Raw genomic sequence first — 13,132 nt, forward strand, 5'->3', positions numbered from 1 at the left:
CTTAGATGCGATAATCAGTTTAAAATATCAGATTTGTATTCATTCTGACTTCAGAGAGCCCTGGGCAAATATCTTGAAGGCAATAATGCAAAATTCACTTTGTTAGCACTTAATTACGTTTTGTTGTATAATCGGAGTCTCTAGGAGTGCAGGGAAGTTGAACGTTGTCTTTCCGGGTGCTACGTGGATGTCTTTATATTCAGTTTGGATCATATTTTTGTAGATTGTTTAGTTTTCTCTGGTCTCTATTATGTTTGTTAAACTATTACGTCACAGTATTTGCCGCGGAGCTGCTAAACAAGGACACAGACTTCTGGCTAACCAATTTTGCAAAACTGCCATTTTTTTTGTTTTTGCTGTGATTTTTGTACTCCAAGCTGTAGGAAGCCGAAGTTACAAGTAGATAAGTAAAAATGTGCAGTTGTTGGGTGTATTAACCCACGCAACTCATTTCTCTGTCCCCCAGCATGCTACAAAGTGGCCGAACGGGGTACGTCGAACACTCTGCAACCTGGAGGGGATTTAATCATCTTTGTCTTGAAGAATCTATTACACACTGCGTGGCAAAAGAGAAAAGCACTTGCACTGAATAGCAGTTTTATTCTAGTAGGCTCCATTTGTGCTTTGTCATCCAGCCCTTGCTTATTGTGATATTGACATTGCAGTCGGGCCGATCTGCTGGCTCTACCACAGGCCAGAGAGTTGAAGTTTGTAATTGTGGCATGATTTGTAGACTCCTCCTCGCTCTGCTTTTGTCCACTGCTGTCAGCAGCAGCTTTTTTTAACCCAACCTCCACCCTTTTAATACTCTCTCGTGTTATATATTCAAAGCACAGCTGAGTTAGGCTTAGTTCCAGGGAAATATATTCATTGTTATATATTGCCAGTTTTCAGTGCAACCTGTGTACCATAGCCTTTATAAAGTTAAATGGAGCCTCAGCTGCTTCTGTCAGTCATCCTCTTTCCTTCTCTTTCTGTCTCATTAAGTCACCACCACCTTCTTTATGGATGCTTTCTGACCCTTCCGCTTCATTGGCGAATTTAAGAATTTCTACCCCATCAGCTCCTGTCCGTCATATCTACATGGTGTCTCGACCCGTCTGGCTCGTAGCCTTCTGCATCATTATGCTGCATCTTCAAACGCTTTCTAAATAGGCTCAGATCCCATGTCGGTAAACAGAGGGTCCACATGGGGTAGATTTGATTTGATAAAATGATTAATATGGTTTTATGTACTCTAATCTTTGCCATCTTTATATGCATGACATGTCAACGTTTGCATATTGCATTCTTTAGTACATACATTTAGTCTTAAAATACATGATAGGAATTTAGAGACATCTTTTTATGTTGAATCATGGCATCTTAATGGCCATAATTTAACATAAAAATCTTAATGGTTGTGACCACTTGCATGTTCGCCACACATGGTTCAAACTGTGGAAAAAAACGGACACATCGGTGTCATTTATTTATTTATGTACACGGATTAACATCTGAAAGGTCTGGCATGACATTTTAGTCAACCCACTTTACTCTGGTACCCCTAAAAACATTGTGAAAAAAGTTATAGAGCGGTTTAAAGCGGGATTAGCAGGTTAGACGTAGACCAACATCCTAGGCTTTGTACGTCCAACAAAGCTCTCAGCGACCCGTGATCTGAAATGGAAACAGGTCTGCAGTCGTGCCATACTACCAATACACAGTCATCCACCTGAACTGACAGACGAACATGAATCAAAGAAGCAACAGTCAGACCCTTGCTAACTCTGGAGGAGCTGCAGAGATGCGCAGCTCCGGTTGGAGAACAGCTGTCTGTTGTTTGCTCCTTTAATGTGGCATTTATCAATCTTTAGGCAGCAGCCATTAAAAGTCCCCTGTGCAGCCATGCAGGGGACCCCGCAGGATGCTCTGGTCAGATGAGTCCAAAATTATATGTTAAATTACGGTATACGCAAAACGGTATGTGGAGGAAATCTCACAGGTTTTGCACATCAAACTAATAGTGGCAGCTTCGTGCTGTGGGTTGCTCTTTCTTGTCACGGACAGAGGAGCTAATCCAGGCTGATGTGACGATGGATGCAGAGCAATTCAGGGAGAAAACTTGTTAAATGCTGGAAAACACATGTTGATAGAGGTTTTTGTTGAGAAGTTTCCCAAAATCCTCTGCTATTTTCTTTATCCTCCATGCACAATTTTAATTCTAAGGGCAATTTAACTTAGCCATTGGTGACCTGCCTGTCGGTTTGTGTTTGATTCCTCCATCTCCTTACTTCTGCATACATTTTTACATATACTTATTTTAAATGGGACATTTATTATTGACTGCCTTTTTTTAAAGAGCCCCTGTCATAACAGGTTTATTGATACTCTGTTGTTTCAGTGGCATAAACATTACTACTAATTCTAACAAGGCTCTGATCCGTTTAGCTGTTCTGCTCTTGGTCCACATAGTTGTGGTGTCATACGAAAATCTGAATTAAAGGACCTGAACTTTCATTTCACAGTCTGTAAATATAAAAAAAAGTCTTGAAATTGAACTGCAGTCACTTCTCATCACAGATCCTAAGCGCACTACGTTTAAAAATGCCCTTTCATTGTTGGTTACTGCTTCCTCAGTGCTGTGTTCCGAGGAGCTCCGTTCCGTGATTGGCTATTTAATTATTTAATGTCGCTCCTCGCAGTGAGGAACCGTAAAACTACTGTTAGGAGGGCCTTGCTTCCTCTTTCTCGCTCGCACACGTTGACGAAGCGCGTGTAATGTCAGGAGTGGCCTTTTTGCCGTTCGCTGATGGTCCACTTTGTTAAACTGCTGCGGTGAATGATCGTCATTTGCAGATGGAGATAATGGCAGCTCATTAGCGATGGATTATAAGGAATTAAAACCCCAGCGGGGTTTTACAGTGGACCGTGGACTGTGCGTGACGTGCTGGAGCAAGCAGGGGAGCCTCACACCTGCTTACCCCAAAAGAAAGTACCGCTGCCTTCAGGGTGAATGGATCCTGTCATAAAACGGCCTGAGCGAGCGTATGTGTGGGCGTTTGCACATGATAGATGTGTGTGTGTGTGTGTGTGTGCGTGCAGTCTTTCTTTTTCATTTTAAGGGAAGTCGCTTTTATCCTGTGTCCGTTTACTGCAGCCACTTGGTCGGAGAGCTGTGAAAGGGACACTATTCGCCCCCCCCCCAGAGGAGACAGAGAGCCCCTTCAGTACACCGGAGGGCCACAGAACGAGAGAGAGAGACGCTCTCTGTGTCTGCACGTGAACTAAGAGGAGAGAGAGAGATGCACATTGACCCAGACGAAGGCAACGGAAATGGAGAAAGGCCAAGCCCGCACATCTGCCTCTCATAATGTTAGTGATCTAAACATACTGATCTAAAAAGTCATTCTACAACACAAAAACACACACCAGCTGTGGTGGATGGTGGCTGTTAATGCATCGGAACACACCTCAGCTTAGCATATCGGCAATTGCGTGTTGATTATGCACAGTGTATTATATCCCTCAATTTTTTCTCTATGTTTCTAACTAAGAATTCATATGACAGTGGTGTAAAATTGAACTTTTCGGACAGCTTTACTAAACTTTTCGGTGCTCTGGCTAACTGTGGACATGGTGGTGGCAGCATCAGGCTGTGGGGTTGCTTTTCTTCAGCAGTGAATGGGAAGCAGGTCAGGGTTGATGAGAAGCTGCAAGGCAACTTTGGAAGGAAAAGCCTGTTAGCAACAGGTTGGACCATCTTCCATCAGGGGAACAGCCCTAAACCGAACAGAGGAGAGCATATTCTGCAGGTCGTAGCCTTTGGTCACAGGGACGGGGGTGGATTGGGGGTTGGAGGTGTTCAGGGCATACCAGTCTCTGGCTTCAAAGCTTTTAAATTGTCGAAACAGACTTGTTTTGTGAATTTGTGGATAATTTTTAAAAATCGTTAAAAACCTTTTTGTTTTATCGCCATTTTAAGTCATAATTTTATGGGTTTTTTTTACTCGCTTTTTAACACAGTAGGCTGACAGGAAGAGGGGGGAGACATGCGGCAAAAGACCACGGGTCAAAGTCGAACCCGGGTCGAGGACTAAATGCCTCCGTACATGGATCGCGCTATCCGCTGCGCCACCAGCGCACCCCTGATTTTTATGGTATTTTTAATTTTGTTTAAACTGTTTGTACCTTAACTTTACTTATCTTGTGTTGCACTTATAGACTTATATGCCACTTGTATTACTATTAGAATTTTCCTTAGTCCAGTCCTAAATCCAGTTTAGATTCTGTGGCAACACTAAAACATTCTGTTCTCAGGCACCGTCGGTCTAATCGGAATAAACTTGAAGCTACGAATTTCATAAAAAGGAACGGGCTAAAGATTTAGTGTCTAGATGTGCAAAGCTGGTAGGAAACAGCCCAACAGGTTTGCTGCACTTCACTATTATGCACTACTTTGTGGAAGATGGTGCCAGCATTGAACTTGGCAGCACCAGCTCCTCTGCGTCAGGGTTTTTTCATGTTTTATGTTTTGCTGCCAGCCAGTTCTTCCCTCCTCCATTGGGATGTTCTCCCTCATCTCCTGAATACCTGTTCCTACTCATGATTCAGAGTAGGTACCCGGGCGCGAGGAACAGGAGAATGAGACTGAAACGGAGCGGCTGCAGGGCTGGGTTTAACTCTAAAATGAAGCGTGATTTAGGGAAGGGCCTCGGTTACTTTCACGGTGGAATTCAGGACCAGTTCCTGGGGCCAGTTCCCCTTCAGGGCATGGAGAATAATTGAAGATTGTTTTCATCATCCCGGTCTCTGAATCTCGTGCTGGACCACCGTTCCACAGCCGCGGGTGAGGCACAGCTCCAGGTGTGTGCTGTCAGTTCCACGATCAGCTGTTGATGACGTCGGCCTGTCACCTTCGATGCGTCGCGAATACATAATTTGCTCTGAACGAGCTCTTCTCCAGTAACTGCATGGGTTTCATGTTTCTGACAGAAACATGGCAAAGGGAGCAGGAATAGATTCACCTAAATGAGCTCTGTCCCGTTGGCTGTTATCTTTTTATTTATGTTGCATTTATGCTCTTTTATCTTTTTATTTTGTGTTTTATGGTTTATTATTTTTTTATCCTGTTAAAGGTGCTATGTAAATAAAGTTTACTTGCTTCTTTACTTGGTCCTTCACATACAAACTTACCAAAAGTTAAATAGGTCTACGTACTTTGTGAGGCTGACGGTTAATTTCCACAGCGATGTGTCGTCTGTTCTCGTTGAGGCAGAAATTAGCCAGTTTGGTATAAATTTCATGGCGCCGATTTTTCTGTCCTCAGCTTTGGTGAGAAAATGAAATTAGCGGGTATCTGTTCAAGTCCTGCTCAGTTACACAAGCATATTGCAGTCCATTTGTGCTAATGGAATCACAGTTCCATAATCGTGGTCTGCCAAAACCAAACTCATTTCTTTCACTTTCTTTTAACATTTAACTCCGGCTTGATCGTTTATGCCAGCAACCCTCTGGACGGTTGAAAGCCGTAGCCACTGAGCACAAACTGGAGAACCCTTAATGGATGGAGGCGGTATGTTAGCATGTTTGCTGTGTCATATGAGATATGATTGCATTACTGAAGCGTCTCGTTTTTGGTAATTACACAATGGAGGAAATGTGGCACTGCCAGCTCTTAGTTTGTATCTTGAACCATGAAGACTTCTTGCTGAGTATAGTAGTTCACACCAGGCTGAGGGTTTCAGGGTGCGCACATTGAAAACTGTTCAGTTTAGCCAGTTTCCTCTAAAGATGTCACTTTGAGGGTTGACTAAAACCCTTTGTGATCACATGGACCTTTATGCAGCGGCTTTTGTGTGTGTGTGTTTTCACCTTTTAGGAACTGTGACTATTAATATTTTTATTGACTCCTGTGAACCAGCCTTTAGTACCTTGGGTACTTTCCTAGCGCAGCAGGAGCCCATCAATTTTATAGATTGGCCAGGATTTTTTAATTTTTTTTAAACAGGCCAATTCTTTCTCGATCAGCTCTGTCTGACGATCGGGTTCTGAAATATGATTTTCTCTCTTTAAGTTCATAAGAAGTAGCGAAACTGAAAACATTTTTTTCCCTAAACTGCGCTAACCTTTCAAGTACAGTAAAAACTAGAACTGCAAGATGATTTATTCCAACCATATGACCATAAGAGGTCATTAATTATCTATTTTAGAAGCAGAGTCGTTGTCACGTTGTGTGTGTGTGTTAGTGAAGTTGCTGTAGTTCCTGTAAAACCAACATTGACTGCGGAGTTAACATTTTAAACTATGTTTAACGCTTTATATTAGTGTTTAGCCTGGCTAGTGTTTCTAAAATAGTCTGTGTTAATCCCCATATAATACAGACCCTTGCCTTAACTCTGAGGTTTTCCAAATAGATCATGCTCCATGATAGATATAGTAATACACTCAGACTTCCTGTTATCTACCGAAACTCTCGCTCTTTTGTGGCCTGAATAAAACTCATGGTGAGATACGTGGTTTCTCTTCTCAAAGCTTTCCTCGTTTTCAATTTAACTTATACTGGAAATGGCCTCACGTAGTCTTAACTGCACACCAAAGACTGTTTCTACCGTGACCCTGTGGCACAGATGCGGTGCATGTATTAACTGGGAAAAAGGTAAATTTCTATGTGGCCGGTCCGATATAGGAGCTAATCAAACTAAGAACTGACAGATTCCACTCATCAGATGATTTTTGGCGCATCTCGTATAAAAATCGTTAAAGATTAGAGACATCTGCTTTGATGCAATAGTAGTAAGAAAATTACCATTCTTTCAATTTCTATTAAATCAAAAACCGCAAGGAGCCTTTGTAGCAGACTTTTGAGGTCAATGTTTGTGTAATCCAATTGTTGATATTAAAACTTAAGTTTACAGTAATGAGTTCACTCTTTAGGCGTTTGAAATCAGCCGAAACCAGAATCTGTTGGACCGCCTCTGAAAGCTGCCATGTTTAAAGCTGCCATGTATTTGAATTTGGACACGCAATGCAAAGCTCTTCCAGATCTGAACCTTTAAGCTTAAATAACAAAAAAAAATGTTGATTAGTAATTTTTCAAGTAGGGCAGATATTGATATTATTTATATAGATTTTTTATCGTAATTACTGCAACACTTTCTTTACTTACCATGTTGCCAAGATGTAAGCTAGCCAGAGATCTTACATTCCTGTCTAATTAAGAACTGATTCCAACACTTCGTAAGTCATTGCGTGCCCTGGCACGCCAACAGATTAGTTGGGCAGCATCTCAAATCTTTTGATCAAGTCATCTTATCTATTCCAGTTCTTATTTAAAACCCAGTGGTTATCAGGCTATGTAGGTCATAAAGTTTGGGAAAGTTTTTAACTTCTGCATTAAAGGTTAAAAAGATACATTTCTGTTGGGTGTTATTCCAGACGGCATTCTCTCCGCCTGTTTTGCGGGGTATTATAGTTTGTTTGCTTTTGCGTGTATTTCTGCGTGGATGTGCTGGCTTTTGAGACTGTCCTCCTTGGCAGTGTTTTTTCCCAGGCTTTAGCATTAAGAGCACTTGGCTGACAGTGCAACCGAGGCTTTTTAGTGACTGGGTCATGTATTTCACCCAAAAGCAAATGTCAGTACTTTCCACACAAATCCAAGTGTTTACAGGCGAATGCATGGGCCTGGTCTGTGTGTCCCCACTGCGTGTTGCTATTGGCCCTGCTGGTCTCCCCCCTTGCTGGTTTCACTACTGTACTGTTTGGACGGGATCCACGGATCCTACTGTTGCAAAGCCCGGGGCGAGGTGCCGGCCGGCCCAACTCTCACATAACAATGCAAAGCAGTACTCGGTGGCTCCGGGCCCAATGTTCCCCCCTCTATCCTGAGGCTGTTGACCTCACATATTTTATGGGGTCTTTGGTGCTCGGTGGGCTGTCACGGCTCATTAAATCCTGTAGAAATGAACTTGCACAGCCGAGTCTGCGAGTGCTTAATAAACATGGAGAGAGTGAGATGGAAAAGAGGTCTGGAAATATACTTGTTGTCAGATAGTGTCAAACAAACATTTCTTACTTCTTACACTTGCTGTTCTTACTTGTGCTGGCACACTTTAAAGTTTCAGAACATCAAGAAACTTTTAATGTTAAACAAAGGTAACTTGATTAAAAACAAAAAGCCGTTTTCAAATTTGATTTATTAAGGGAAAATGCTACTCCTATGGACCTGGCCCTGTGTATTACCCCCTAAATCTCATAACTCATAGGGCCTCCAAGGTTTTTTGATAAGATTTGAGTTCAGCTTCTGACTGGTTAACTCTAAAACCTTGGTTTTATTTTATCCTTTAAACCATTCAGCAGTGAACTCGCTGTTTTTTTTTTTCTTTCTCCCTTGAGCTTAGGATCATAAACTCTCCTTCAGCAGTTATTGGTAGAAAGCAGAATGAATGGTTTCATATACGTCAAGTCCCCCAGGCTCTAAAGCACCAAAACAAGCTCAGACCATCACATTACCACCACTATGTTTGACTGTGGGTTAGATGCTCTCTTTCTGTTTCCTGCCACTTCCGGGAACATTGATCACCATGGCATATTTTTTTTCCATCTGTACATATTGTCTCTCAACGTTGTTTAGTACCAAAGACTTTTAACCCTTTCTAGACTGACATATGTCAGTGACTGTTTCTGTTCTTTGTTTTTCTACCAGCCGTTAGGGCTGGGCGATATGGATTAACCAAATCTGATTAATCGATTTTTTTCCTCCTTTTTGTTTCACAAAAAGAAATTAAAGAAATTATTTTAAAACCTTGCTTTTATGTCAAGCATTTCATCAGGGAGTTGACCTGAATTCATAGTGCAACTAAAAACAAGCTGTGAAACATGCTTGTAAAACAAGATGGCAGCCGTGCCATTATAAACCATGAAAATATAATAAAACATTTGCTGCTAGTGGTATTACACATTGATCAAAGAACAGGCTTCACTGCACTTGTGAACTTCAAACTAAGTTAAAAAAAAAAGTAAATAAGTAAATGAAGTACCTCGTATTATGGTAAAAAAAGTTTCTACTTAACAATATTTTGACAATACATTTGCCTAAACATATATTCAGCATCACATGCTGTTCTCTTCATGGAAACCCAATGAGTGTATTGGCAAAATAAAATCCAGATTTTCCAAAAATGAAATCTTAAAGAATTGTAAATTCAAATTAATCGATTAAATCGATTTATCGCCCAGCCCTACCAGCCGTGTTTCTTGATTGCAGTCATCAGAAACAATGCTTATGCAGTCAATTACTAACTCCTGTGTGTATCATGTGACTGAAACGGACGGAAAAGAAAACAAGAATACCTGAAAGCACTGTTTTTGGCAGCACAGATCCATAGCTATTGCATATTTATAGCGAGATTGCTGAAAAATGTGTGACGATAACAGCTAAAATTGAAGATATCTGTAAGGGAGCAAATACATCGTCACAGCACTTTGCACGTACACTCTTCATTGATTTGTCAGGCTGATCCTGGTTGAGGAACTGCCTTTGCAGACCCTGTCGGGCACTGAGGAAATCCCTCACATGTTTCGATATGCATGTTTAATCATATTTTAGACGGGGCTCTGTTTTCTCTCCTCTACCAGAGGGTATTTTTAGCTCCCTGGTCTGTCACCATGGTGTAACACACTGCATACCACGTACAACAGATGAACTATGGGAATTGTTTATGGCCAGCATGTGAGGAACCACTCCTCTGCTTTTGTACAGGGTGGTGCTGGTATTCCACTCCAGCTTCTAGATAAAGAAGAGGCATTCAATCAGAAGATGCAACAGATGGTTACAAAAGAGCAACGCACAGTTCAGAGTGGTTGCTGTGACGAGTTAACTGAAGGCACTTGAAAGGTCTTCAAAACCAGAAGCGATATCCCAGAGTAGACATATCATTTTGTCTTTTTTTTTGTTTTCATGGACCCGCTGTATTTCTCATGAGTCCGTTCTTCCCTGTCCATCCCCGCTTTGTTCCTCGCCACAGACAGGCAGTCTGATGTCATGGTAGCTGGCTGGTGAGAGGAAGTTCCCATGGCGTCGAGGATCGCCGGAGGCTATAAATATGTTGGCCGGTCAAAGAGCAGGTGAGGACGTTTGCCCGGAGTAGCAGTGATAATTTATCTGAGATTGTTCCCATGCTCTTTGGAAGCGGCTGGATTAAGTTTAAAAGTGGCTGGAAAACGTAAAAAAAGTCGAATTAAAAAGCCCACTCTGCTGTTGGTATTATATCTTTGCAGCCTTTATGTGAGAATGTAGACCATAGCGAGCCACGATGAAAACTGTTTTTTTTTTTTTTTTTTTTTTTCTGGAAGAGATGTAAACTGGTTGGTGGCCATGAAGCAGACAGCAGCACTGAATGAGCTGCGCTGGTTGGGTTCTATATGTTACAGTCTTCCTGTGTTTTACATACATCATGACTGGACTCAGAGCAGGGTTGCAAAACATGCCTGACTAATATCTCCCAGAATCCTTTTGGAGAATTTGTTAACATCTGAAGGAACCAAGCAGACCTTTTTTGGCCAAAATTCCAGACTGTGTAATTGTCACAGAAACAACATCAACAAGCATAACCTAAGGGAAAGAAGCTCAGCAGCGAACAGCGGCGGTGGCAGCATCATGCTTTTGTCACGAGATGAGAGAGATGAAGGCGCTAGTTTCAGTAGACAAAATAAAGGACTTCAAACTTAACTTGGACCTGTGCCCTAAAGATTTGAGTTGGATAGATGACATTTGTACATCTGACAGCTAAATGTGCTTTTTGTTAAGGTAGATGAAGTTAAAATTAGTTCCATATACCAGTCAGTTTTGATTCAGACCCTTCAGGTGTCGGCTAGAAAGCTCACCAGAAGGTGTTTACCAGGCAAATAGATCAGGTTTGGGACCAAACCAAGTACAGAATCTAGTAAAACCTGCAATGGTGTGGATAAAAGGATGTATACTAAACTCTGTATACCGAAATAAACTAAAGGAGGTAACAGTTGCAAAATGATTTACTTTGATCTCGTCATTATTAAAGTTTCAAAAAGCTGGGGGAGGGGGACATTTTTGAGAGATGATTAGATGCTTACTAATGTTAGCAACACTTTGGTAGTTACTGTTGGGAAACTTGCTTAATTTTCTTTTCAAGCATTTTGATTACTTAGTCCCTCCCATGTGTTTGGTGTACAAGAACCCCATTTGGTGTCAGGGTGAGATTTTTGTCTGGCAAAGTAAATGAAACTATTCGGAGCCCCTCATATTCAGATTAGTGCTTTACGCTGGACACCTTGTTGTGTTTACAGCCCTTTCAAGATCATACCTCTGCAGTAAATACGCAAACCACAAGCCCTCCATTACCGATCACTACGTCCTTTCACATCACACAGATTGATCCCCCGAGATTACAGGCCTGTGTGCTGGGATTACAGAACTAAAGGGGCGTTGCTTAAAATTTACTGCCCTCACCAGAGGATTATGGGGGGATTCCCCATAAATCTGAGCTCTCTGCTCACCCTCAGCCGCAGCTGTCTTCGCTGTCATATTACCACATCCTGCTCATTCCACACTAATTTTATCCCTACATTTAAACATAATCACTGGATTAGCAGTAAAAAAAAAGAGAAGGAATTATGCCATTTTGTAGGTGCGTTCACTGAGCAGAGAAAGACCAAAGTTCTGAGTTTTCGATTGGCTGAGGACGGTCAGTCCCGTCAGTCTGAGATTATAATCAAGAAAGCTATTCTTATCTTTTTTTTTTTTTCCAGTTGTGTTGCCTAATGGAGAACGCAAGTTTAAACACATAATCTGGTTGTATTTCTGATTTTTCTTTTTGATCTACCTGCACCAAATTTAAAGGTTTTAGTTATTTTAATGTAATTATTTTGATTCCCTGTAAAGCACTTTGGGTTATCTATCTGTGGCCTTAAAAATAGTTCTTTATAATGTCTTGGGCCTTGTTGTATTCGTTGTTTTAATCTGGTAGGAATGTTTTCTTTATTTTCATTTAGAAGATAAAGCATAAAGTGAAGATACATCTTTGGCTCAGATCTAACAGGAATTTGCTCAAACCATCCAGATAAAAAAAAAAAAAGAATGCCCATCTTCTCCTAAAACCAGGCTTCTGCATGAATAAAACATGAGGCCCAGGACATTATTTTATATCTGTATTCAAAAAGACCTCTCTACTGTCTCAGAGGACAGTATGATTTTTTTTTTTTAGGCCTGCTTGACAGATTTAATAATCCCTGATTCATCCACTCATCCAGCAAATCTAGAACTCTGGTCCTCAGAAAGTGGGCGTGGAGGTTATGTCTTATAATACTTCTTATTGTGCTCATGAATAAGTAAAGGGGAGACCAGAGATGCACTCGTCTGACACATGCACCTGCTCTTGTATGTTGCCTGCTTCTGTACAAACACACCCACCCACACCCACTCACAGAGATCCCACTCTCCCCCCTTCTATCCCCCCTTATCTCCGCACTGATTTGTAGCTGCGGGAGGTAGACGTCTAGGTGAGATGCTACTGCATCCTTAATGTCTTTGCAGTCTATTTGCACTTTGAACGAATGCTGCACAATAATATATTTTTTTCTTAATATCACAGTCTGTGATAGATTTGTCCTCACTGTCATTATGCAGGGTGTTGAGGTGTAAATAATGCTCACCAGGGCTCATCAAAGTGTCATTCGTGTCCTTGGTTTTCGGTGGGCTCCATCCACACTTATGTCTTTCAGTGACCTTTTCTCACTGAGGTCAGCGAAAGGTCTAAGGAATCTGCTCAATAATTAAAGAGCTTCTCTCTAATGCAAAGGCTCTCAGTGTCCACAAAGCACTTTCGTCCGAGGTGTTGAGCGATGGCTGTTGAAACGGGAAATGAGAGCCCATGTTTTAATCGTTTCACATGTGAAGGATGCTGTGGCTGCTGGAGTTTTGACAACGCTCGCTAAAACGGTGGCCGCCGCTGCTGGAGCATTGCGGGTTTACAGGGGCTCTCAAAAGTCTGCACGCCAAATTCCTGTGCTTAGTGAGGGAATAAAATGACGCCTTGATAGATTATTTCAAAAGGTTTTCCCACAGACATTGTTTGCCCTGTTCAATTCAACTGAAAAAAAAAAAAAAAGATAAATCTGT

General features: G+C 41.6%; 1 protein-coding gene across 4 annotated transcripts in view; it reads left to right on the top strand.

The window, feature by feature from the left end:
- LOC105934241 (plexin-B1) overlaps window positions 1-13,132 on the top strand; it is a 101,493-nt gene that overhangs the window by 33,413 nt on the left and 54,948 nt on the right. For 2 of the 4 annotated variants that reach the window (XM_036152055.1, XM_036152157.1), the window contains exon 2: window positions 10,005-10,104. The exons of 1 other annotated variant lie outside the window; for it this stretch is intronic. In XM_036152055.1, coding sequence (XP_036007948.1) covers window positions 10,052-10,104 — 53 coding nt within the window. In that variant the 5' untranslated portion in view covers window positions 10,005-10,051. Of the gene's footprint in view, window positions 1-3,222; window positions 3,355-10,004; window positions 10,105-13,132 lie in introns of those variants that run through there. One more of the 4 variants, XM_036152121.1, reaches the window with a different exon arrangement.

Source organism: Fundulus heteroclitus, chromosome 1 (genome assembly GCF_011125445.2).
Source record: "Fundulus heteroclitus isolate FHET01 chromosome 1, MU-UCD_Fhet_4.1, whole genome shotgun sequence".
In the NCBI taxonomy this organism is placed as follows: domain Eukaryota; kingdom Metazoa; phylum Chordata; class Actinopteri; order Cyprinodontiformes; family Fundulidae; genus Fundulus; species Fundulus heteroclitus.